Source organism: Cervus elaphus, chromosome 29 (assembly GCF_910594005.1).
Source record: "Cervus elaphus chromosome 29, mCerEla1.1, whole genome shotgun sequence".
NCBI classification, from domain to species: domain Eukaryota; kingdom Metazoa; phylum Chordata; class Mammalia; order Artiodactyla; family Cervidae; genus Cervus; species Cervus elaphus.
Window position 1 is genome coordinate 37,014,168 of NC_057843.1, and position 26,469 is coordinate 37,040,636.

The window sequence follows — 26,469 nt, forward strand, 5'->3', positions numbered from 1 at the left end:
AATTAGTTAAAATTATGGTACATAATTTAAGGTTGAATATTATATAGCCATTAAAAATAATGATAGGGAGTTTTGATCTATTGAAAAGCCAAGTGTTCATGATATGTTAAATATTTTTTTCAGGATAAAGAAGTATATATATGTGATATATTACAAATAGACACACATACATATACACTCTTCTGGGAGGAATCTGTGCAGAGGAATCTGGGAGGAATCTGGTACAGAGGAATCTGTACCAGAAAGTAGCCATTAGTTATTAGTGGCTGGTAATTATGGTGATTTTCCCTCCATTTTTATATGTATTTCACAACTTTCTACAGTATAATAATTTTTTGAAGTTTGAAAGCAGCAACCAAAACAATGGGTAGCACCAGGAACAGACTGTAGTAGGATTTACCTCTTCACTTCTCTGTGAAGTCTCTAGGGCAGAGGGTCAGGTTTCTCTGTAGAGACTGGTGGCTCTCCTGTTTTGTCTAGGTCTCAAGCGAGCAGGGCACCAACTGCAGCACAGCTTGTTCTTTGACACTTTGAAGATTCATTGTGGCTGCTCAGTGAAGGAGGTCTTGGGCCGGGCCGCTCAGCGACAAATAAATATGCGGCTCTTTGAGGATGGCACAGTAAGTCAGACTTTCAGTTTCGTTTTACAAATTCTATAAATTTTCATAACTTTTCTCATTAAAATATCTTTTTATTTAAAAAAGATCTCAGTATTGGACCTTTGGGCACAATCTATTTCTTTGTAAACAATTTTCATTTCCAGTTTGGAACGTTGTGACTTTTTAAATGGTAATTCATTGTCAGCTTTCCTTAAGGTGTTGTGTTTTCATACATACATGGGACTCTTAGGCACATATTTTGCTCATACTACTCCTTTATTCACAATATGACTGTTCAAGGTAAAGGCTATGATAAGCGAAAGGATGAGGCAAGTTAAGGGAAGAAAATGATGAGCTTATCTAGTACCAAAAGAAGTGCCCTGCAGCCCTCAGACTGTTAGAGTTCAGATGTGGCTGTAAAACTCTGAATCTTGTGGAGTTTGGGACTGGATAGCCTGCTTTGCCCAGGAGCCAACCTGGACATAATGATATTCTGTTTTTTTAGAACAATGGAGAGTTTTGTCTAGCACTTTCTCCCCTTGGACTTCTCTTAAGAGTTTCAGGCCTGAATGTGTGTGTGTGTGTTCAATTCTTTTTTTAAAACTTATTTTTAAGTGGAGGATAATTGATTTACAGTGTCGTGTTGGCTTCTGCTGTACAACATGAATCAGCCATAAATGTATATATATCCCCTCCCTCCCACCTCACCCCGCCATCCCTCCCCTCCGGATCCTTACAGAGCACTGAGCTCCCTGTGCTATAAGCATCAGAGCTCCTCTCTCAATTCATCCCACCCTCTCCTTCCCGCTCTGTGTCCACAAGTTCATTCTCTAGTCTGCATCTGTATTCCTACCCTGAAAAGAGGTTTATCACAACCATTTTTCTAAATTCCATGTATATGCCTTAATATAAGATACTTATTTTTCTCTTTGACTTACTTCATTCTGTAAGACAGTCTCTTAAAGTTCATCCACCTCACTACAACTTCCTCAAATTCATTCCTTTTTATGTTAGCCCTGATCTTGGCATTTACAGCTGATGTTTTCCCTTTCATTTTCATTTCTATAGCTTGGTATTTCTCTTGATGAAACAGTCAATGAAAAAGATCTGGATGACTTGTTGTGGATCTTTGGCTGTGAGTCGTCTGCAGTAAGTAAATTAAAATACACCCTCCTCATAAGGACTATTTGGGGAGGTGTCAGAGATGGCCTTGCCTCTTGTGGGCCTGAGTTGTGAGGGAGAGGGGGCCCAGGAATGACCTTGGTGGCCTGCTGTTAAAATTAAACTACTGATTTTCCCTTGCTCCTGTGACTGCTGATAGTTAGAGGTCACTGCTCTGGGCCCCAGCCAGGACTGATTAGCCAGGTTAGTTCGAAAGAGTTAATTGTACTTAATTGAAGCTATTCCTAATACAAAGCTTCATAACATTTACATCTTGGGTATGTTGATTATGGGAAAACTAACCTAACATGTGCCAGGTCATTAATATGTGTTATGTCCCCAAAGTGAAAGTGAAGTCGCTCAGTCGTGTCCGACTCTTTGCGACCCCATGGACTGCAGCTTACCAGGCTCCTCTGTCCATGGGGTTTGAGGCAAGAGTACTGGAGTGGGTTGCCATTTCCTTCTTCAGGGGCTCTTCTTGACCCAGAGATCGAACACAGGTCTGCCGCATTGTAGGCAGACGCTTTACCATCTGAGCTACCAGGGAAGTCGTTAAGTCCCCAGGATAGTGCTAAATCAGACATATTTCCTGCCCTTATGGAGCTTCTAGTCTAGTGAGGATCTGAACAAGCACAAGAATGCAGTCTAGGTATTATGATGGGCACTGTCTGTGATGAGCACAGAGGAGGGGCTTCTCATCAAGACTCGGAAGAAATTCACTTAAGTGGAGACCTGAAAGATGAGTAGGAGATATCCAGACACAACTGCAGAGAAGGAGGATGGAGCTACAGGCATTCCAGATGCTGGGAAAAGCAGCCACAAAGGCTAGGAGGAGAGAGATAACATGAGAACTAGAAGCAGTGTGGTGTGACTGAGTAGGTTTCTAAAATCATGAAAATAGCAGGGACCTGTGAGGATGAGATTCTATGAGATGGAAGAGAGGCATCAGTAGCTACCTACACCTGTAGCAAGGTGTTAATCACAACACTCTGCAAAGCTTATAGCAAAAGAGCCACTCAATAAATATTGGCTAAATTGAAAGGAAGCAGAAATAGGTTCCAGAGTGTTTATCAGTGCTGTCCTGGTTGTCTAAGTCCTCTTTGAGACCTGACTTCAAATCAGAAAACAAATGTAAATTATCAAAGAAGTATTACACTGTTCTCTTTTAAACTAATTAATAAACAAAACTGAATAAGTATCCTCCCTCTAGAATTCTGCATTTAATTTAAATTTAATCACAGTATTTCTTCCATGCATTTGAGGAATTTAGGGAACACCACTGAGGGCTCCAGAAAACCATTCTATCAGCCTGGAGAAGAATGAGGAGCAAGCCATGTATTATATGTTTTGGATATTTTATCAGACATATGGTTTGCAAATATTTCCCCTGTTCTGTGGGTTGTCTGTTAATTCTCTTGATAGTGTCATTTAATGCACAAAAGGGCACTTTTATCTGTTTTTTCTTTTGTTGCTCAAGCTTTTGGTGTCATAAAGACATCATTGCCAAATCCAAGGACATGCAGATTTGCCTCTATACTTTCGTCTAAGAGTTTTATAATTTTATTTATTTTTTAATATTTAATTTATTTATTTTGGCACACTGGTTCTCAGTTGCAGCATGTGGAATCTTTAGCTGCAGTATGTGGGATTCAGTTCCCAGACCAGGAATTAAACCTGGGCCCCCTACATTGGAAGCATCGAGTCTTAGCCACTGGGCCACCAGGGAAGTCCCAGATATCATAGTTTTAGCTTGTAGATTTAGATCCTTAATCCATTTTGAATTAGTTTTTGTGTATGCTGCAAGATAAGGGTCCAATTTCATTCTTTTGCATGTGTATATCCAGTTTTCTCAGCATCATTTGTTGAAGAGACTGTTCCTTTTCCTACTGAATGGTCTTGACATTTGTATTTTATTAGAATTGTTCTCAAAGACAAAAGAGCAGTGTCAGATAAGAATCCTCACTTGAGCTTTGTCATGGTAAATTTTAGATAGCCCTTTAAAATAATTTACTGTAACTTGCTTCATTATTCATGGAACATGCAGGAGATGTCAACTTTTGTTTTTGCAGTAAAAATTGTACAGCTTTTATTTACTGTCACTAAGTTCAACAGAACTTAAACGTGGTATTTTGAAGAATTGCCACACTGCATGACCCTGACCTCTGTCTTTGCACCATGCCACATGTCCCAGAAGGGGGTGAGAGGTTGGGTTGTAGGGAATTTCTGGAAGCCTGCTTCACATGTGGTTCCAGGCATGATTTCCGCCCTTCAGTGTCTGTGATCTCTCCGTGCAGGAGCTGGTTGCTGAAAGCATGGGTGAGGAGCGGAGAGGTATTCTAGGGACTGCCTTCAAGAGGACTAGCCCGTTCCTCACACATCAAGTGTTCAACAGGTTTGTGTGGCTTGTGTGACTTCTGCATTGGGAGCACAGTGGAGAGTGGCTTCAACTACGATACGGTTATTGTGGTTCAGCCTGCTGCTGCTTCTAAGTCACTTCAGTCGTCCGACTCTGTGCGACCCCCTAGAGGGCAGCCCACCAGGCTCCCCCATCCCTGGGATTCTCCAGGCAAGAACACTGGAGTGGGTTGCCATTTCCTTCTCCAATGCGTGAAAGTGAAAAGTGAAAGTGAAGTCGCTCAGTTGTTTCCGACTCTTAGCAACCCCATGGACTGCAGCCCACCAGGCTCCTCCGTCCGTGGGATTTTGCAGGCAGGAGTACTGGGGTGGGGTGCCATTGCCTTCTCTGGTGGTTCAGCCTGAGTAACTGCTAAATCCCAATTCTAACCTGGACACAGAGCACATCATATTTCCTGATGGTTCTGCTTCCTGGGCACCGTAACCCGTAATTCTACTCCTGAAAAAGATGGGAGTTTGGGTGCTTGGTTGCCAGGCTGAAGATGGTACCCAGGGACTCAGCATCGTCCTCTTTCCAGCCCTTTCTCTCACGCCCATGGGCAGCTTCTTGTCCTAGGGAATCCTCTGTGGTTTGTGGGGGGCGGTCCATGCCCTTGTCTCTGATACTTTGTTGGCATGTTGCTCATGGCCTAATTTGATCTGTATGTTGAAGGTAGATTTCAGTGTATCTTAACCTTTTAGAAAGATGTGTGTGAGCTCTTATTTAATTATATTGGTCTAAACCCCATATTTTTTGTTCACAGCTATCACTCAGAAACAAATATTGTCCGATACATGAAGAGACTGGAAAACAAAGACATTTCCCTTGTTCATAGCATGATTCCACTGGTAATTATTGCCTTTGTTTCCATTCCCCACCCCACCCTGATTCCACCTCTTTGGGTCACACCTAATATGCTGCAAGAGAGATGAATGGTTGGCCTTTCAGAGAGATGGGAGGACTGATCAGATGGAACATAGGAAGTCACTAACCTAATACACTTTGGCTGTGCTTCTTAAAGGGGTCGTGTACGATGAAGCTCAACAGTTCATCTGAACTCACGGTAAGTAGGTCACGTCTATTAAGAGGGGACTTAGCAGAGACAGTGTCTTGGCTTGTGCATAGTAGTTAATGAGAGAAGCTGCCACTGGGACTGTGATTAATAACTACTTTAGAAATTCTTTACCTCACTCTTAAACAATCTTGGCAGAAACCCTAACTTTATCACAACCTGATCATTTATGTTTATGACCAAAATTATTTTTAAATATTAAAATAAGTAAAGATATAGATAGCATTTATGTCTTTCTACCTCTCCCCACCAGACTCCCTTTTAAATCTACCATGTTAAAAGCTTTTTATCAATTTGTAGTTGTTAAGCTCAGGTGGAATTAAGCTTTCTGTAAATCATTTCTCAGTGCCAAATGGTTGAGACTGAGGTTTTAATTTATTCCTTATATCAAGAGAAGGTTTTTGTATCCTGCTGTGGTGTTTGGTAAGTATCTGTACTAGGCCAGCATGTTTCTTTTTTTCTGTAGGATTATTCTGATATGACAAATCACATCAGGAAAATAAAATCATCTTATATTGTAATAGGATTTTCCCCTTTTACTTTTATGTTGGTGTTTTGTTCTACTTAATGAAAAAAAAGAATAATATATGTGCTATGCAAGAGTTTGAATAAACCATACCTGAAACAACTCATTGAGTTTCATGGATCTAAATCAATTTGGGGGCTTTTTTGTTCCTGAAAAAAATAGGAAAATGTTATATTGTTGTGTAAGTGCCATTTCCGGGGCCACTGTGCCTCACTTGTACAATGAAGACAGTAATAGTACTTACTTTATAAGATTGTGGTAAGAGTTAAATGAATGAATTTATTTAAAGTGCTTAGATTAGTGCCTGAAACATAGTAAGCACTTTTGTGTTAGCTATTGCTATCATCATCACATCATTATTAAAGTTAGTATTGTTATTACTATTACAATGTATACATATGCATATCCTTTCTCCTCTTGCTCTTCAGCCTATCACATGGAAAGAATTTGCAAACATCCACCCCTTTGTGCCTCTGGACCAAGCTCAAGGGTACCAGCAGCTTTTCCGAGAACTTGAGAAGGATTTGTGTGAACTCACTGGCTATGATCGAATCTCTTTCCAGCCTAACAGGTAAAAGGATTTATTCTTCTGTCTTTTCAGTTATATTTTGTAGTATAATACCTCCTAGGATGGATGACTAAAAGTGACCTCATTCTCAGAGCTGGGCAGGTAGTGATGGCTGTTGGTTTGGAGTCCAGTTGAGTATGTGGACCTCTCCAGTGGGTGCTAAAGTCCCCTCACAGAATTGGGTCTAGGTTCAAAGTGGGGTGTTCCAAGGTGGAAGGATGTGGAAGCTGCAAGCATTTTCAGGTTCAGCCTCTGGAGTTACACAGCATCCCTTCCAGAGCATTCTATCTGTCATAGCATTTTAGAGCAGGCCAAATTAAATGTGGGAGGGGGCCAACATGTGGTTGTGAATGTGGAAAATCCTGGTCCACTGTGGGCCATCTTTGAAAGGTAGTTACTACATCCACCTTACAGTTTAAGAATCAGACTTGAGCTCCTCGTAAGCAACAATGCCTCAATCTAGTAGGACCAGGAGAGTCTGGATCCTAGTTCTGACAATAACCTTGAAAGATCCTTTCCCCTTTTCTGACCTCAGTCTCTGTAAAATTTTGAGCAAAAGTGATTTTCAAAAACAGGCAAGCTCACGGAAATGTAGTGGCCAGTCAAGTGTGACTTTGACACTCCTCCCAATGTGTACTGGGGTCTATATTCCCTCTTATATCTGAGTGAAAGTTTGTGACTGCTCCAACAGAATGCAGTGAAAGTAACTAACTATGTATGGCTTTGGAGACTAGGACTTAATGGAAACTTTCAGACTCTTGACTCCATCCCAGAATAGCAAATCTCTTGTCCTGTGCCTTCCTCCCTGCCATGGACTCTCTGAATGGCTTCTATAGGCATCTGTTGATACAAGTTGACAATGGCCCTCTGTGAGCTTGATGGCAACAGAAGAGACAGTAGACATTAGCTCTTCTCCCAGCACAAACCCCTTGACTAGTCAGCAAGTCTCTCCTATGTAAGATGCTTGGCAGAACATGGTATAAGATGGCTCACTGTAGAGGATGAGTGGATCCTGCAAGGTTGCAGGATCCAAACTTGTTTGGAGGATCCAAATCAAGTTTCCAAACTTGATTTGGAAAAGAAACAACAAGCATATAAGATACCTTATTATGTTTTGCATGGAAAGGAATGAAATACATTTGCCTTTGAACATGAAAACAACAACAACAACAAAAAAAAAAAAACAGAAGGATATCATAACATCTCCTGGGTACTAGTTAAAAAATATAAATTCCTGGGCCCTCTTCCAGACCTACTGGTATTCAGGGGGTTGAGACTAAAAATCTTTGCTTTTAAGAAGCAACCAAATGATTCTGATGTGTATCCAGCTTGGATCCACTGGATCTGTGGTCTTTCTGTCTTCATGGGAATAGATAGGCAGGCAGACATGTCATCAACATGTAAGTTAACATCTGAGGATATCTTCAGAAGAGGAATCTTGTGTCTGCCCCCAGCTTCTCTGCCTTCCACTACTCAAGGTGGTTTCTCCACCATCAGTCACAGCATTGGCATCACCTAGAAGCTTGTTAGAAATGCAGAATTTCTATTTCAAGATAAAAAAATCAAATGATTTAAAAACTGACATTTATTGGCTCACTTTCTGAGACAGAAAGTAATCAGATCTTAGTCAGATACTATCACACCTTCCCTCCTGTTTTGGTTACATAGGTAACAGCAAAGCCGTACACTTTATGAAAACAACATAGCCCATACAATACAAACGCTTTAGGAAGAGGGCATGTGACAAATAAAAGGACACAAAGCCTATTTAATATTAGACTCTCAAACACTCATTTCATAAATAGGACGGAACTGACAGTCATGAAAGTCAGGCTGTAGTATACCTTCATTAAAACATCATCATGTAGCTTTTTTTTTAATGAGAAGAACCTGAGTGAATTCACGTGAGGCAATAATACCTTAGTTAAGTATTGACAATGAAGAAACTGCCCTCTAGTGATGGAATATGATCACATCTTCTGTATCTTACTGGAGAGCAGTTTTGCAAGACCACTTTAACATTTTTTAAATCATTAGCTCTCGCAGAAAATTGAGGTCCTGGGCAGAGTCTCCAGAAGACTGACTGAAGGATGAGGAGGTTCTCCTTTTGTAAAGCAGTGGTTCCCAGGCCTGGGCTGGAAACTAGACTCATATGATGAGTCTATAAAAAATCCTGGTGTTCAGCTCACAGTCCCAGATAGAATCAACATCTTGATGGGGAAAGAGTACGGTGAGGGAAGGTATGCACGCATGGGTTTTCCTTTAAAGCCCCCCAGGTGATTCCAGCTTGCAGCCAAGGTTGAGAACCATCATCTTGTAGGTTTCTCTCTTCTCCTCAGTTGACCTGATGCTCTTTCTCTGTCTTACTCTCCTCATTTGTATGATTGCCAGTGGACCCCATTTTCCATGGAGGAGGAAAAGAAATCATTATTCTTTTGTAGTTCTGGGTAGTGATGCCTTCTTCAGTTCAGAACTTCCCAGACACACCACCCATTTTCCAAGAGCTGACTTCAGAGTTACAGAGGCTTTGTTGAAGCTTAGTAGATATTTCTGGTCCTAAGCAGAGGCTGCTGTGACAGATGGGGAAATGCCTCCTTCTTTTTTGGGAAAATACAGGGGCTATGTTTCCAGTGAGCTAGGAAATTTGATGCCTCATTTGGGAAAGACAAAGGCATCTACCACATATTGTATGTGAATGATTTTATTTGTAGCTTTCTACAGCCTCCATCTTGATTTATTTGTGGTAGTGTTTTTTTTTTTTTTTCCCCACAAGATTATAAATTCCAGGTCTTAGAATTCTGTGTTCCAGGTCTCAGAATCAGTCTACCATAGGGCTAACTACTTACAGCTTATTCATCATGATTTACTGCTGGCTAGTGAAATCTCAGGGACCAATGTAAGCTTTATAGTTACTATAAGAAGAAACACAAGTTTCTTGACCACTCTACACAGAAAAAGAATTTAGTGTACCATGTTAGCCACTGAAGTTATACTTGTAAAACAGAGGGTTTAGTAATTTCCTGGTGTTTTTATTATGCCTGACTAGTTGGAATTGGTGAATGTGTCTATAGAGTTCTAGAGTTCAGTCACCAGAAGTTAGGAATCTTAAATATGTTTCCCTTCCTTTTTTGTTACTGCATGATATTTAAAAGATAAGTATGGATGGCATAATTTTTAGGAAGTAGCATTAGCTGCTACATCCTAAGATATTTTCTACTTAGTTTTTCATTGTGGTAAAATATCCAGAGCATAATTTACTATTTTACCTGTTTTTAACTGTCAAGTTCAATGGCATTCCTTACCTTCACATCATTGTAAAACCATCAACTCCATCCAGTTCCAGAACTTCTTTATCTTGCCAAATCGAAATTCTGTACCCATTAAACAATATTTCCTCACTTACCCCTTACCCCAGCCCCTAGCAACGATGAGTCTACCTTCTGTCATTATTAACTTGACTACTCTAGGTGCATCATATAAATGGAATCATACAATATTTGTCCTTTTATCTGGCTTATTTTATTTAGCATAACATCTTCAAATTTCGACAATGTTGTGGCATGTCAGAATTTCTCTCATTTTTAAAGGCTGAATAATACTCCATTGTATGCACATTTTGTTTATCCATTAACCCATCAGTGAACATTTGGGTTGTTTTGACCTCTTGGTTATAGGGAATAATGCTGCTGTGAACACTGGTGTACAAATACCTATTTGAGCTCTAGCAGTTCTTTTGGGTGTATACCCAGACATGAAATTATTGGATATATGGTAATTCTGTGTTTAATTTTTTGAGGGACTGCCATACTGTTTTACAGATCTATGCAGAGGCATAGATGAAAAGAGGATCAAAGGATGGACACCCAAATAATTATCCCAAGGTGATAGAATTTCAAGTGATTTTTATTTTTTGTCCTTATGATATTTTAGGTTACTAAAATTTTTTTTTAAATCATGATGTATATTTTAATACAATTCAAAAATGTTATTTTTATTGTGGGGGACATGCATATGGCAAAACACTTAAATTCTTGATAAGATGCTTACAGATTCATTTTCACTCTGGCACTCCTGATCTCAGGGGGGTTTTTGCCATCAGTTGATGGCATAATGAAGTTGGCTTTGAATCTGCCCTGGGGTTGAGGCAGACCACCTGTCTTCCTTTGCAGCAATGCAGTACTCAAACAAAATGAGGCAGGCTTGCAAAAAAGGGCAAAAGAGCCAAGCTCTGTAGGATAGAGGAATATTTAACACCAAGTGGACTCGAAATGCAACTCTACGGTTCTAAAATGCCTAAGCAGGAGAACTGCAATTTTCAGGCATAAACCTGAGTGTTTCTGCGTGTTTTCCTGGTGACTCTGCCTGGACTCTGCTCCTGGGCCCTCATAATGTCTTCCAGTCCGGCGCAATCCTGTGTTATGCTCACAAAGGCATTTATTCTCTCTTTCTCTAGTAGTTCCTGCCTGCATGGAGGCTGCCATATGGCCCTTCTCTTCAGTGTATTTTTTTATTTCTGAGGGGAAACCAGCAGCTCAAAGGAAAGGTTAGCACCTGGAATATGTCAGGTCTCCGGAGCTCTGTTCCGTGGCTTCTTCCCTCGTACTGGGTGTAGTTTTCCCTCCTGCACAGCAAGCAAGGAACACTGCCTTCTTGATTTGATTGAGATTTCATTGAGGGATGGCTGATAAATGTGGATGATGAAGGATTTTATAACCATAAACTGTGGCATGAAATCTTTGGTTTGAGTAGCCAAGCCTTCACCTGGTCTGTTTCCTGTGACAGTGAGATCCCAAAGTTGTTTAAAGAACTTAAAACGTAAATGTCAAGAAACTTGTCCCCATTTCTCATATTTATTTGCTCAGTCTATAAACCCAGAGAGCATTTCCAGCTTTGTGGAGAACATAGCCAAATAATATTTAATTACCTTTCCATTTCCTACTGTGCCCAGGACAGCTTGCTTCAGCTTGCTCCCCATACCATGGTGACACTCTGAAAATCATTCAGCAGCACACAAATACTCTGGGAACTGGTAGGTTAGAATTATCATGTACCGTTTAAAGCAGACAGAAACAGTAATTAACACCTTCCATGGATACCTAAAATGAAAGACAGGCTGGAATTATTATTAGCTTACTTGGCTTATAATAGTGAGGAAGTTATTTTTGTCTTTAAAAACTGCAAACTGTGATCTTGAGTGTAGATGGAACTAGCAGTTACTTTCCTGGAATCTCCTCCTGGTAAGGTTCTTAAACGAGGTGTGAACAGGACACAGTCAATGACTCTCCAACTTGGTTACACATGAGGATCACCTGTAGGGCTTGTGAAATTGCTCAGCCCCACCACCACAGTTTCTGATTTAATAAGTCTGGATTGAGGCCTGAGAACTCGTATTTCTAATATAATCCTGGGTGGTATGATGTGCTGGTTTGGCTACCACACCGTGAAAACCACAGGGCCGCAGGGTTTTCGGTCCTGGCTTCCTGTTAGAATTACGAGGGGAGCCTTTGAAGTATGCCATGTCCTCCCCACCCCATACACTAGCTACATTGGAATCTCCTCCAGGGGCAGTACTCGGGCTCACCGAGTGTTTAAAAAGTCCTTAGGTGATTCTAATGTTGTCTAATTACTGGGTTGGAAAGTGTGTTGCCCTGGCGGAACCCCAAAGAGGGAGGTTTAGTTAGATGACTAATATCTTCTAGTGTAGTGAACTTTAAAACTGGCCTTTGAAGGCCAAGTCATGACTGTGGTGTGCAGATCACTGTGTGCTGTGCTTAGTCACTCAGCTGTGTCCGACTATTTGTGACCCCCCGCCACCACCCCCCCACCCCCTCGGACTGTACTTGTCAGGCTTCTCTGTCCATGGGGATTCTACAGGCAAGAATACTGGGGTGGGTTGCCATTTCCTCCTCCAGGGGATCTTCCCAACCAGAGGTCTCCCCCACCATGGGCAACAAAGGGCGTCAAACACTTGATATTGGCCATCTCCTTCCCCTTCTTTCCTAAGTTCATGGTCAGTGTCATTGAGCAGACATGTCATTGATCATTTCTGACTTGCTTTCCTAGAGGGCCTAGGACTTCCCTTGTGGTTCAGATAGTAAAGAGTTCACCTGCAATGTAGAAGACCTGGGTTTGATCCCTGGGTTGGGAAGATCCCCTGGAGAAGGGAAAGGTTATCCACTCCAGTATTCTGGTCTGAGAATTCCATGGACTGTATAGTCCATGGGGTTGTGAAGAGTTGGACATGACTGAGCGACTTTCACTTTCACTTTGCTAGTGGGCCTAGTGCAGCTTCAGAACCCTCCCCTACAGAGACCTCTGGAAGGCCAGATATCAGAGACCCACTCTGATGAGTGACTGATTTCCAGGGAGATACTCAGACTGCTAGAAAGAGAAAGAAGCATGAAGGATGAAAAGAGCCATCTTTTGGGAAATATAAAGCAATGAGAAGGATCTCCTCTCCCCAACTTCTTGACTCTCAAGAGTATATTTGGATTTTTTGCAGTTTGTAAGGTTTTGGAGGGGTTGTTGTAGTTCTTCAGTCATTCAGTTGTGTCTGACTCTTTGTGACTCCACAGGCTGCAGCACCCCAGGCTTCCCTGTCCTTCACTATCTCTCAGAGTTTGCTCAAACCCATGTCTATTGAGTCAATGATGCCATCCAACCATCTCATCCTCTTATGCCCCCTTCTTTTCCTGCCCTCAGTATTTCCCAGCATCAACATCCTTTCCAGTGAATCGGCTCTTCACATCAGGTAGCCAAAATATTGGAGCTTCAGCTTCAGCACCAGTACTTCCAAAGAATATTCAGGATTGATTTCCTTTAGGATTGGCTGATTTGATCTCACTGCAGTCCAAGGGACTCTCAAGAGTCTTCTCTAGCACCACAGTTTAAAAGCATCAATTCTTTGATGCTCAGCCTTCTTTAGGGTCCAACTCTCACATCCATACATGACTATTGGAAAAACCATAACTTTGGCTATACAGACATTTGTTGGCAAAGTGATGTCTCTACTTCTTAATATGCTGTCTAGGTTTGTCATAGCTTTTCTTCCAGGGAGAAAGTGTCTTTTAATTTCGTGGCTGCAGTCACCATCCAGTGATTTTGGAGCCCAAGAATATAGTCTGTCACTGTTTCCATTTTTTCTCATTTTTCCATTATTTGCCCTGAAGTGATGGGACCAGATACCAAGATCTTAGTTTTTTGAATGTTGAGTTTTAACTTTTTCACTCTCCTCTTTCACTTTTATCAAGAGGCTCTTTAGTTGCGTTTCACTTTCTGCCATAAGGATGGTGTCATCTGCGTTATCTGAGGTTATTGATATTTCTCCTGGCAATCTTGATTCCAGTTTGTGCTTCATCCAGCCCAGCATTTCACATGATGTACCCTGCATAGAAGTTAAATAAGCAAGGTAATCTTGCTTATTCTCGCATTTGGATGAAGGTGGTTCTCGCATTTGGCCGAACCCCTAGATTTCTGATTCAGTACACTTGGGGTATGAGCCAAGACTTTATATTTCTCCCTAGTCCCCCAGGGATATTTGGGGATGTTGAGTTTTAAAACCACTGCTTTAAGCCCTCAGATTGGGAGAAAATAATAGCAAATGAAGAAACGGACAAAGGATTAATCTCAAAAATATACAAGCAACTCCTGCAGCTCAATTCCAGAAAAATAAATGACCCAATCAAAAAATGGGCCAAAGAACTAAACAGACATTTCTCCAAAGAAGACATACAGATGGCTAACAAACACATGAAAAGATGCTCAACATCACTCATTATTAGAGAAATGCAAATCAAAACCACAATGAGGTACCATTACACGCCAGTCAGGATGGCTGCTATCCAAAAGTCTACAAGCAATAAATGCTGGAGAGGGTGTGGAGAAAAGGGAACCCTCTTACACTGTTGGTGGGAATGCAAACTAGTACAGCCACTATGGAGAACAGTGTGGAGATTCCTTAAAAAACTGGAAATAGAACTGCCATATGACCCAGCAATCCCACTTCTGGGCATACACACTGAGGAAACCAGATCTGAAAGAGACACGTGCAGCCCAATGTTCATCGCAGCACTGTTTATAATAGCCAGGACATGGAAGCAACCTAGATGCCCATCAGCAGATGAATGGATAAGGAAGCTGTGGTACATATACACCATGGAATATTACTCAGCCATTAAAAAGAATTCATTTGAACCAGTCCTAATGAGATGGATGAAACTGGAGCCCATTATACAGAGTGAAGTAAGCCAGAAAGATAAAGAACATTACAGCATACTAACACATATATATGGAATTTAGAAAGGTGATAATGATAACCCTATATGCAAAACAGAAAAAGAGACACAGAAATACAGAACAGACTTTTGAACTTTGTGGGAGAATGTGAGGGTGGGATATTTCAAAAGAACAGCATGTATACTATCTATGGTGAAACAGATCACCAGCCCAGGTGGGATGCATGAGACAAGTGCTCCGGCCTGGTGCACTGGGAAGACCCAGAGGAATCGGGTGGAGAGGGAGGTGGGAGGGGGGATCGGGATTGGGAATACATGTAAATCCATGGCTGATTCATATCAATGTATGACAAAACCCACTGGAAAAAAAAATAATAATAAAAAAAATAAATAAAAATAAATAAATAAATAAATAAATAAAACCACTGCTTTAAGATGCTCTTGAGATATCAGAAAGATTAGGTTGGCTAGATCCATCTAGATGTTTTTTGCCCAGAATTCAAAGGTTAGGTTATGTCAAATTAGATAGAGATTGGTAAGAACATGTTGAGGGGGTTTTATTTAAAGCTATTAGAAGCAAAGACCTAGATACTGTTTGGAATATTTGAGTTATGCAACAGAGGGTTTGATTAAAATTGAATTCCTTCTGAGGTATGGAAGCATATCCTCTTTATCCTGCCTGTTTAGCATGTTTTCTCACTTTATCATGTTTTCTTGAGAGTGGTCCTCTGAGGTTGCCATGTACTGGTTCAGATCATTTTGACACAGTAGCTGTTTTGTTGATCATTTTACTGTGATTAGTTTTATCATAATGTCAGTTTCTTAGCTAACATTTCACTTGGATCATTTTTTATTCCTAACTATTTGATGATGGTATTTTTAAAGTAAAGAAGGGTTTAGATGAGGACAGTGTGGCATTAAAATGTTGAACATCAAAACATTATTTGTCACAAGACATTTCACGTAGCCTTCAGACTCTGGCTCCCAAGCTCAGTGTGGTTCTGCAAGCCTCTTACAGAGTCATGGTCCTGTGAAATGTCCGGTTCCTCCGAGAAGGCTACTCCTGTGGACCTCAGATGCAGGCAGGACAGGGTTCTGGTCCTTCTCAATGTCCTCCTGAAGAGGACCTTGCAAAACCTCGGGTTCTTTTCATTCATCAACTTATTGAGACCACAACAACTAACTGCAGGCAGTAGAGATCAAGCCCTGAGCCTTTGGAGTGGGAGCACTGACTCCAAGACCCCAGACTACCAGAGAACTGACCCTAGGGAGTACCAAATGGTGAGAACTCACACAAAAGAAACCACTTGAATACAAGACCCAGCATCACCCAACCACCAGTAGCACCCTGTGCATGATGCCTCATCTAAACAACAAACAAAACGAAAATACAAACCCAGTCATCAGCAGACAGGATTACCACCTCACTCAGGCTTCCCCATCAGAGGAAAGACAAACAAACACAAACAAAAACTCAGCACAAGTCTCACCTTATACCAAGCTTACACAAACCACTGGACCAACCGTAGGAAGGCAGAAACCAAAAGGAAGAGAGAATTCAACCTTCTTCAAGGAAAGAGTTCAACTTTCCTTGAAGCCTGGGAAAAGGAGACCCCAAACACAGTAAGTTAAAAAAAGAATAATGAAAAGGCAGAGAAATACTACACAAATGAAGGAGCAAACTAGAAACACAGAATTCCAAATAAATGAAGAGAAAACAGGCAAACTACCTGAAAAAGAATTCAGAATAATGATAGTAAAAATGATCAAAAACCTGGAAAATGGAGAAAATGCAAGAATCAATTAACAAAGACCTAGAAGAATTAAAGAATAAGCATACAGAGACAAACAATACAGTTGCTGAAATTAAAAGTACTCTAGAAGGAATCAAGAGCAGAATATCTGAAGCAGAAGAATGAATCAGTGAGCTGGAAGATAAAATGGTGGAAATAACTTCTAAAGAACAGAATAAAGTAAAAAGAATGAAAAGAGCTGAGGACAGTCTCAGAGACCTTTAGGACAATATCAAACGCACCAACATTTAAATTATAGGGGTCCCAGAAGAAGAGAAAAAGATAGGGTATGAGAAAATTTTTGAAGACATTATAGTTGAGAATTTCCCCAACATGGAAAAGGAAATCATCAAGTCCAAGAGGGGCAAAGAGTCCCATACAGGATAAACCCAAGTAGAAACATGCCAAGACATATACTAATCAAACTAACAAAGACTAAACACAAAGAAAGGATAATAAAAACAGCAAGGGAGAAGCAACAAGTAACATACAAGGGAAACCCCATATATTTAACAGCTGATCTTTCAGCAGAAATTCTGCAGGCCAGAAGGGAATGGCAGGATATATTTAAAGTACTGAAAGGGAAAAATCTACAACTAAGATTACTGTACCTGTCAAGGATCTCATTCAAAATTGATAGAGGAATCAAAAGCTTTTCAGACAAGCAAAAGTTAAGGAGAATTCAGTACCGCCAAACCAGCTTTACACAAATGTTAAAGGGACTTATATAGTGAAGAAATACAAGAGAAGAAAAAAGATCTACAAAATCAAACCCAAACAATTAAGAAAATGGCAATAGGAACATATATATCAATAATTACTTTAAATGTAAATGGATTAAATGCTCCAACCAAAAGACACAGACTGGCTGAGTGGATAAAAAAATAAGACCTATATATATGCTGTCTACAAGAAACCCACTTCAGACATAAAGACACATATAGACTGGAAGTCAGAGGATGGTAAAATAGATTCCATGCAAATTGGAAGCAAAAGAAAGCTGGAGTAGCAATCCTTACATCAGACAAAATAAACCTTAAAATAAAGAAGATTACAAGAGATAAGGACACTACATAATGATCAAAGGATCAATCCATGAGGAAGACGTAACAATTGTAAATATCTATGCACCCAAATAGGAGCACCTCAGTACATAAGACAAACACTAAAAGACATAAAAGGAGAAATTGACAGTAACACAATAATAGTAGGAGACGTTAACACCCCACTCACACCAATGGACAGATCATCAAAACAGAAAATTAATAAGGAAATGCAAATCTTATGTGATACATTAGATGAGATGGATGTCATTGATACCTTCAGGCCATTCTATCCAAATGCAGAAGAATACACCTTCTTCTCACGTGGATATGGAACATTTCTCCAGGATAGACCACATCTTGGGTCACAAATCAAACCTCAGTAAATTTAAGAAAATTGAAATCATATCAAGCATCTTCTCTGACCACAACGCTACGAGATTAGATATCAATTACAAGAAAAAAAACTGTAAGAAACACAAACACATGGAGATTAAACAACACGTTTGTGTTTCTAAATAACCAACAGGTTGTTGAAGGAATCAAAAAGGAAATCAAATAATTTCTAGAAACAAATGACAATGAAAACAGGACAACTCAAAACCTATAGGATGCAGTAAAAGCAGTTCTAAGAGGGAAGTTTATAACGATACAGTCCTACCTCCAGAAATAAGAAAAACATTGAGTAGACAACCTAACTTTACACCTGAAACAATTGGAAAAGGAAGCAAAAATTACCCAAAATTAGTAGAAGGAAAGAAATCATAAATATCCGAGCAGAAATAAATGAAAAAGAAATGAAAGAAACAATGGTAAAGATTTATAAAACTAAAGCTGGTTCTTTGAAATAAACAAAATTGACAAACCTTTAGCCAGACTCATCAAGAGAAAGAGAGTAGAATCAAATCAACAAAAGTAGAAATGAAAAAGGAGAGGTTACAACAGACAGTGCAGAAATACAAAGGATTATGAGAGAAGATTATGAACACCTATATGGCAATAAAATAGATAACCCAGAAGAAATAGACAGATTCTTAGAAAAGTTCAACCTTCCAATACTGAACCAGGAAGAAATAGAAATTATGAACAACCCAGTCACAAGCACTGAAATTGAAGCTGTGATCAAAAATCTCCCAAAAAACAAATGCCCAGGACCAGATGGCTTCACAGGAGAATTCTGTCAAACATTTAGAGAAGAGCTAATGCCTATACTTTTAAAACTCTTTCAAAAATATTGCAAAGGAAGGGATACCTCCAAACTCATTCTACGAGGCCACAATCACCCTGATACCAAAACCAGACAAAGACAACACACAAAAAAAGAAAACTACAGGCCAATATTATTGATGAACATAGATGCAAAAATTTTCAACAAAATTTTAGCAAACAGAATTGAGCAACACATCAAAAAGCTCATATACCATGATCAAGTTGGGTTTATTCCAGGAATTCAAGGATTCTTCAATACATGCAATCAATGTGATACACCATATTAAGAAACTGAAAGATGAAAACCACATGACAATCTCAATAGATGCAGAAAAAGCCTTTGACAAAATTCAGCACCCATTTATGATTAAAACTCTTCAAAAATTGTGCATAGGAGGAACCTACCTCAACATAGAAAAGGCCATATATGATAAGCCTACAGAAAACATTATTCTCAATGGTGAAAAACTGAAAGCATTCCCCCTAAGATCAGGAACAAGACAAGGGTGTCCACTTTCACCATTATTATCAAATATAGTTTTGGAAGTCCTAGTTCAGCAATCAGAGAAGAAAAAGAAATAAAAGGAATCCAGATCAGAAAAGAAGAAGTAAAGCTCTCACTGTTTGCAGATGACATGATATTGTACATAGAAAATCCTAAAGATAGTATCAGAAAATTACTAGAGCTAAAACAGTGAATGTAGTAAAGTTTCAGGATACAAAATCAATACCCAGAAATCACTTGCATTTCTGTAACTAACAATGAAGAATCAGAAAGAGAAATTATGGAATCAATCCCATTCACCATTGCAACAAAAAGAGTTAAACATCTAGGAATAAACTTACCTAAGGAGTCAAAAGAACTGTATACAGAAAATTATAAGACACTGATGAAAGAAATCAAAGATGACATAAACAAATGGAAAGATATTCTATGTTCCTGGGTAGGAAGAATCAATATTGTGAAAATAACTATACTACCAAATGCAGTCTACAGATTCAATGTGATCCCTATCAAATTACCAATGAAATTTTTCACAGAACTAGAACAAAAAATTTCACAATTCATATGGAAACACAGTAGACCCTGAATAGCCAAAGAAGTCTTGAGAAAGAAGGATGGAGCTGGAGGAATCAACCTTCCTGACTTCAGATTATGCTACAAAGCTATAGTCATTGAGACAGTATGGTACTGGCACTAAAACAGAAATATAGGCCAGTGGAACAAGATAGAAAGCCCAGAAATAAACCCATGCACCTATGAGTATCTTATTTTTGATAAAGGAGGCAAGAATATACAATGGGGCAAAGACAGCCTCTTCAATAAATGGTACTGGGGAAACTGGACAGCTACATGTAAAAGAATGAAATTAGAACACTTCCTAACACCACACACAAAGATAAACTCAAAATGGATTAAAGACCTAAATGTGAAACCAGAAACTATAAAACTCTTAGAGGAAAACATAGGCAGAACACTCGAATCAAAGCAAGATCCTCTATGAACCACCTCTTAGAGTAATGGAAATAAAAACAAAAGTAAACAAATGGGACCTGATTAAACTTAAAAACTTTTGTACAGCAAAGGAAACTATAAGCAAGGTGAAAAGACAACCCTCAGAATGGAAGAAAATAATAGCAAATGAAGCAACTGACAAAGATTAATTTCCAAAATATATAAGAGCTCATACAACTCAGTACCAGAAAAACAAACAACCCAATCAAAGAGCAGGAAAAAGACCTAAACAGACATTTCTCCAAAGAAGACATAGAGATGGCTAACAAACACATGTAAAGATGCTCAGCATTGCTCATTATTAGAGAAATGCAAATCAAAACTACAATGAGATATTACCTCACACCGATCAGAATGGCCATCATCAAAAAATCTACAAACAATGCTGGAGAGAGTATGGAGGAAAGGGAACTCTCTTGCACTGTTGGTGGGAATGTAAATTGATACAGCCACTATGAAAGATGGTGTGGAGATTCCTTAAAAAGCTAGGAATAAAACCACCATATGATATGACCCAGCAATCCCACTCCTAGGCATATACCTTGAGGGTTGAAAAAGACACATGTATTCCATTGTTCATTGCAGCACTATTTACAATAGCTATAACATGGAAACAATCTAGATGCCTATCAACAGATGAATGGATAAAGAAGTTGTGGTGCATATACACAATGGAATGTTTCTCAGTCATAAAAAGGAATGCATAAGTCAGTTCTGATGAGATGGATGAACCTAGAACCTACTATACAGAGTGAAGTGAGTCAGAAAGAGAAAGATAAATATCATGTTCTAACACACATATACAGAATCTAGAAAAATTGGTACTGAAGAATTTATTTACAGAGCAGCAATAGAGAAACAGACATAGAGAATAGACTTATGGACATGAGGAGAGGGGAGAAGAGGGTGAGATGTATGGAAGGGGTAACATGGAGACTTACATTACCATATGTAAAATAGATAGCCAATGGGAATTTGCTGTATGGCTCAGGAGACTCTGAATCAACCTAGATGGGTGGAATGGGGAGGGAGATGGGAGGGAGGTCCAAAAGGGAGGGGGTATATGTATGCCTATGGCTGATTCATGTTGAGGTTTCACAGAAAACAAAGTTCTGTAATGCAATTATCCTTCAGTAAAAAATAAATTAAACAAACAAACAAAAAAACATTATGTATCACAAGAAATTAGTATTAGTGCTTCTTTTGAGGGGGTAAAACTGGTAAGAATTAGGGGTGGTTTTTTTTTTTTTTTTACCTTAAGCTTCATCCCTTTTTTCATTGATGAAGTTTTTTAAAAAATCAGAAGAATGTATTACTTTTATAATACTAATTTTAAATTCATCTATAAATTGGGTGGCATTATCGCCATGTGACAGATGGAGACTAAGATCCAGAGGAGCTTGTTGTCTAACTACTTGAAAAGGGACATCAGGTCAAGGAGAGCTTTGCCATTAGAGGCAGGACTGATTCCTCTTTTTTCTTTTCAGAATGCTATTTCAGTTGCTTTGACTTTACATATAAATTTTAAAATAATCCTATATCTACAAAAACCTTGGTTTCATTGGATAGTGATGCATATTTTAGCTTCCAAATATTTCAGTTTTTGCAATGGGCTAGGTGTTAGACATTATAGATATTATAGATAGTTGAAGGGAAGGAATTCACTTCATATTTAAATTTACAGTTTATCACTCAAAAAATCTTTTTCACAAAAATGTCTTTTTAAATGTAATATTTTTTAGGGACATCATATAGAAAACTTAAGAATTTCAAATGTTGTTACAAATAAAATAGGCCCACTGACTAGTAGACAGCTTAAAAGAAAACTATTCTGAAACTGCACATTAAATGTGGCCATTGGTATGTGAACTACAATGGTGTGTTAACCTATTTAATGATTTTCAGAAGAATACCTAGAGAAAATTAAAACAAGAATAATTCAAAAAATGTATAAACCTGAAATTATCAGTGCCTAAATTTTCAGTTATGATCCATATATAACATGATCATTTTCTCTAGGGCACATTTTTAATACCTTTTCACTTGTATCAATACAACATCCCACTTTGACTACTATAAATAAAACATGCTACTGTTTTCTCAGTTCCATTATAGTATAATTCAGCATGAATTTTGCAACTTGTAGGATTCACCCTAAGTCATGAATTGTAGCATATCCTGCAGTCATGAAAAATGGGTTCTATGTTGTTAACTTTTTCATAAGTTTAAAAACCATGCAGAAATTTAATTTTTATTTTATTTTATTTATTTTTTTTTATTTTATTTTATTTTATTTTTTAATTTTTTTATTTTTTTTAATTTTTTTATTAGTTGGAGGCTAATTACTTCACAACATTTCAGTGGGTTTTGTCATACATTGATATGAATCAGCCATAGATTTACACTTATTCCCCATCCCGATCCCCCCTCCCACCTCCCTCTTCACCCGATTCCTCTGGGTCTTCCCAGTGCACCAGGCCCGAGCACTTGTCTCATGCATCCCACCTGGGCTGGTGATCTGTTTCACCATAGATAGTATACATGCTGTTCTTTTGAAACATCCCACCCTCACATTCTCCCACAGAGTTCAAAAGTCTGTTCTGTATTTCTGTGTCTCTTTTTCTGTTTTGCATATAGGGTTATCATTACCATCTTTCTAAATTCCATATATATGTGTTAGTATGCTGTAATGTTCTTTATCTTTCTGGCTTACTTCACTCTGTATAATGGGCTCCAGTTTCATCCATCTCATTAGAACTGATTCAAATGAATTCTTTTTGACAGCTGAGTAATATTCCATGGTGTATATGTACCACAGCTTCCTTATCCATTCATCTGCTGATGGGCATCTAGGTTGCTTCCATGTCCTGGCTATTATAAACAGTGCTGCAATGAACATTGGGGTGCACGTGTCTCTTTCAGATCTGGTTTCCTCAGTGTGTATGCCCAAAAGTGGGATTGCTGGGTCATATGGCAGTTCTATTTCCAGTTTTTTAAGGAATCTCCACACTGTTTTCCATAGTGGCTGTACTAGTTTGCATTCCCACCAACAGTGTAAGAGGGTTCCCTTTTCTCCACACCCTCTCCAGCATTTATTGCTTGTAGTCTTTTGGATAGCAGCCATCCTGACTGGCGTGTAATGGTACCTCATTGTGGTTTTGATTTGCATTTCTCTAATAATGAGTGATGTTGAGCACCTTTTCATGTGTTTGTTAGCCATCTGTATGTCTTCTTTGGAGAAATGTCTGTTTAGTTCTTTGGCCCATTTTTTGATTGGGTCATTTATTTTTCTGGAATTGAGCTTCAGGAGTTGCTTGTATATTTTTGAGATTAATCCTTTGTCTGTTTAATTTTTATTTTATAGTGGATTTACAGTGTTGTTAGTTTCAGGTTTATAGCAAAGTGGGTCAGTTACACATACACATATATCTACTCTTAAGATTCTGTTCCTATATAGGCCCTTACAGAGTGTTGAATTGAGTTCCCTGTGCTATGCAGTATAATCACTTTGTTTTGAATAGATGTCAGAACACCACGATCCTAGCTGCCCTTCCACATATAGTACTTTTCTGATGAGTTCTCAATCTGGGTTATGCAGTTAAGCAGATACTGTTCATAATGCTTTTTCACCAACAGGTGGCACTAATAATTCCCTTTATTTTCACAGTACCCCAGGAATAATCCTTATGTAGGATTTAGAATATATCTTTTGCACTTTTTTGGAAAATGACTGATTTAAATTTAAGAGTATCTAAGCCAGAAAACACCCGGCATTTCTGATCAACTCTTTTGGCATACTGCCTTTCTCTTGGGTTACTGGCTCCTAGCTCAAGTCTCTTCTTTCCTTCTTTGACTGATCTTCCAACACAAGATGAGTAGAAGTCATGAGAAAAACACAGAAGGGAATACAAAATCCATTTTAAAATTAATTTTTATTGGAGTATAGTTCATTTACAATGTGTTAGTTTCTACTATACATCAAAGTGAATCAGTTATACATATAAATATATCCACTTTTTAAAAAAATTCTTTTTCCAAATAGATCATTACGGAGTATTGAGTAGAGACTAAGTCCATTTGTTGAAGTCCTTTTCCATGGGCGAAATGATGACATTAATGTTGTCTGGACTGAAGAAGAACTCAATTTTGAACAAATTGACTAAACATTTATTGCAGAGCTGCTCCATGCATAATACTAGTCTATACATTCCCTGAGGTCCAAAAAAGAAAAAAAAATTATAAAATGCTTGGTGGTGACAGCAATAGTGGTTCTCATTTACCTGTGTTTTGTCTATGCACCACAGTGCCTGGCAAATAGGAAGTGCTTAATTACTGGAGCAGCTTACACTTACCATTATTCCTTAGCTCATCTAGGCTCTTCTGTTGCTCTGTGGCACCCACACTGTGGAAATCACCACTTTCCTTTATTCCTCCAGCCAAACTCCAAGCCTTGCACCCCCAGATGTTTTCCTCTGCTCTGTCCTCTTCTCATGCTGAGCCCTAAATCGTCGGTTCTGCCATCTCCTGACACCAAACCATCAATGTCCCTATACTAGTTTGCAGATATTTCAAATTCAACTGGTTCCATCCCACCATTTTCTCAAAAAATGTTTTCTAGTGCTCAAGTTTAGCTTTTCTTTTAGAAATTAAAGAATTTTATCTAGTTTATTCTTAAGCCTTGTTCTTTTTTAGAGTATGATCTCATTATTACGGGGTGATCAGGAGGGATGAATGCCAAAACCACTGGGCCTTCCACAGAGTCAAAAGATGGTGTAATTTTGTGAAATGGAGGAAATATGCATTTTGGATGGGATTAAAAAACGTATTACTCACTTCCTTTCCTTCCTGCAGAGAGTACTGAGAACATTAAGTAACAGTTTATGATTGACTCAGCACCCCTCCCTGGAATGTTAGTCATTAACTGTGCTCTAAAAGTGGTGCCTTCAAGGACTGCTGAGATGGGTATGGCCAGCCTCTAGCAGCCGTGAGTATGTGGGGCTTAGGAAAGCTGACCCCGAGTCTGTCTGGAATGGACCACACTCAATTACACTCAGTTAATTGTACTCAATGTACAATTCCTTTGCAGTATAATCAGATCATTGGCTAAATATTTAGTGATATTAAGAAATTATTGTTCATCATTTTAGGTATGATAATTGCAATTATATTTTAAAGAATAATTCTTATCTTTGAAAGATACATATTGAAGTTTGAATCAATGAAGTGATATGATGCTTGAGTTTTGCTTCACAATAATCTAGTTCAGAGTGAGAGGGTTAGTGAGGGATGTAGGTAGAAACAAGATTGACCATAATCTTTTAATGTTTAAAGCTGGGCAATAGGCACAATGTGGTGGTCCCTTACATTCTTCTCTCAACTTTTGCACAGTTTTGGAATTTTCCATATTGAAAATGATTTTTTTTAGATGCATGGTCCTGAGCGAGGGTTGAAATCCCATCTCTGAGTAGGAAAGGGTGAGCTATAGTGCACAGACCAGGTGTTGTTCTGGTTGTTCAAGGCTTTAGGCTCATGCAGGGGTCCTAGGTGAGCTTACTGTTTTCTAGGAGGGACTTTGTGTCACATGTTGGTCAACATACAGCCTGTACCTGAGGAGTACTGAATGAGTACACGAAGGCAGAGAGGCATCTGACCCTTTTCTTCCTGTCTTTGTAGCGGAGCCCAGGGGGAATACGCCGGGCTGGCCTCTATCCGAGCCTACTTAGATGCGAAAGGAGAGACACACAGAACGGTGAGTATCAACCATTTGTTTACCCCTGGAGTGGGGGCAGGAGAGGGCAGTGGGTTCAACTTTAGGGTCCCTTTTGTCCTGTGGGACACTCCCTCCAAGTCTTCTTGGAAGAAGTTGGGGAAACATATAATCAAGAAACAAATGTCTATGAAGTGGCTGTTACAATCCTTGCCTCTAAGACGTTTCACTGGACCATTTTGAGGAAAAACATTTTGAGATAAAAGGCTTCTCAAACCCAGTCTGTAAAAGTTAGCCAGTTGGCTGCAGAACTGCTGCCCCCGGGGAGCAAAGGGAGGAAGGGGCAGGAATGTTGCCATTCCAAGTCTCCCTCCTTGGCTCGGCCCTGGACCCAGGCCTGGACAGAGGGCAGAGACGGAGCTTTCGTTCTTCTGTAACTCCTACTGTGCCTGAGCACAGTTCTTGCCCTATGTATGCACAAAAAATATTCATTGAATAAATAAATTCCTTATTAGTGATTCTCAGCTCTCAACAACAAAAGAAGACATGAAGCAGAGTTCACGGTTCTGTTTCTTCGTTTGCTTTGAGTGAGAGTTTAGTCTCCAGGGTCCAAACTGCTTTTGGAGGCCCTTGTGGGACCAGCAGG

General features: G+C 39.2%; 1 protein-coding gene across 1 annotated transcript in view; it reads left to right on the plus strand.

The window, feature by feature from the left end:
- GLDC (glycine decarboxylase) overlaps window positions 1–26,469 on the plus strand; it is an 87,083-nt gene that overhangs the window by 36,124 nt on the left and 24,490 nt on the right. Inside the window, exons 10-16 of the mRNA XM_043891213.1 lie at window positions 481–620; window positions 1,668–1,748; window positions 4,055–4,152; window positions 4,919–5,003; window positions 5,177–5,218; window positions 6,182–6,324; window positions 25,790–25,865. Coding sequence (XP_043747148.1) covers window positions 481–620; window positions 1,668–1,748; window positions 4,055–4,152; window positions 4,919–5,003; window positions 5,177–5,218; window positions 6,182–6,324; window positions 25,790–25,865 — 665 coding nt within the window. The remainder of the gene's footprint in view (window positions 1–480; window positions 621–1,667; window positions 1,749–4,054; window positions 4,153–4,918; window positions 5,004–5,176; window positions 5,219–6,181; window positions 6,325–25,789; window positions 25,866–26,469) is intronic.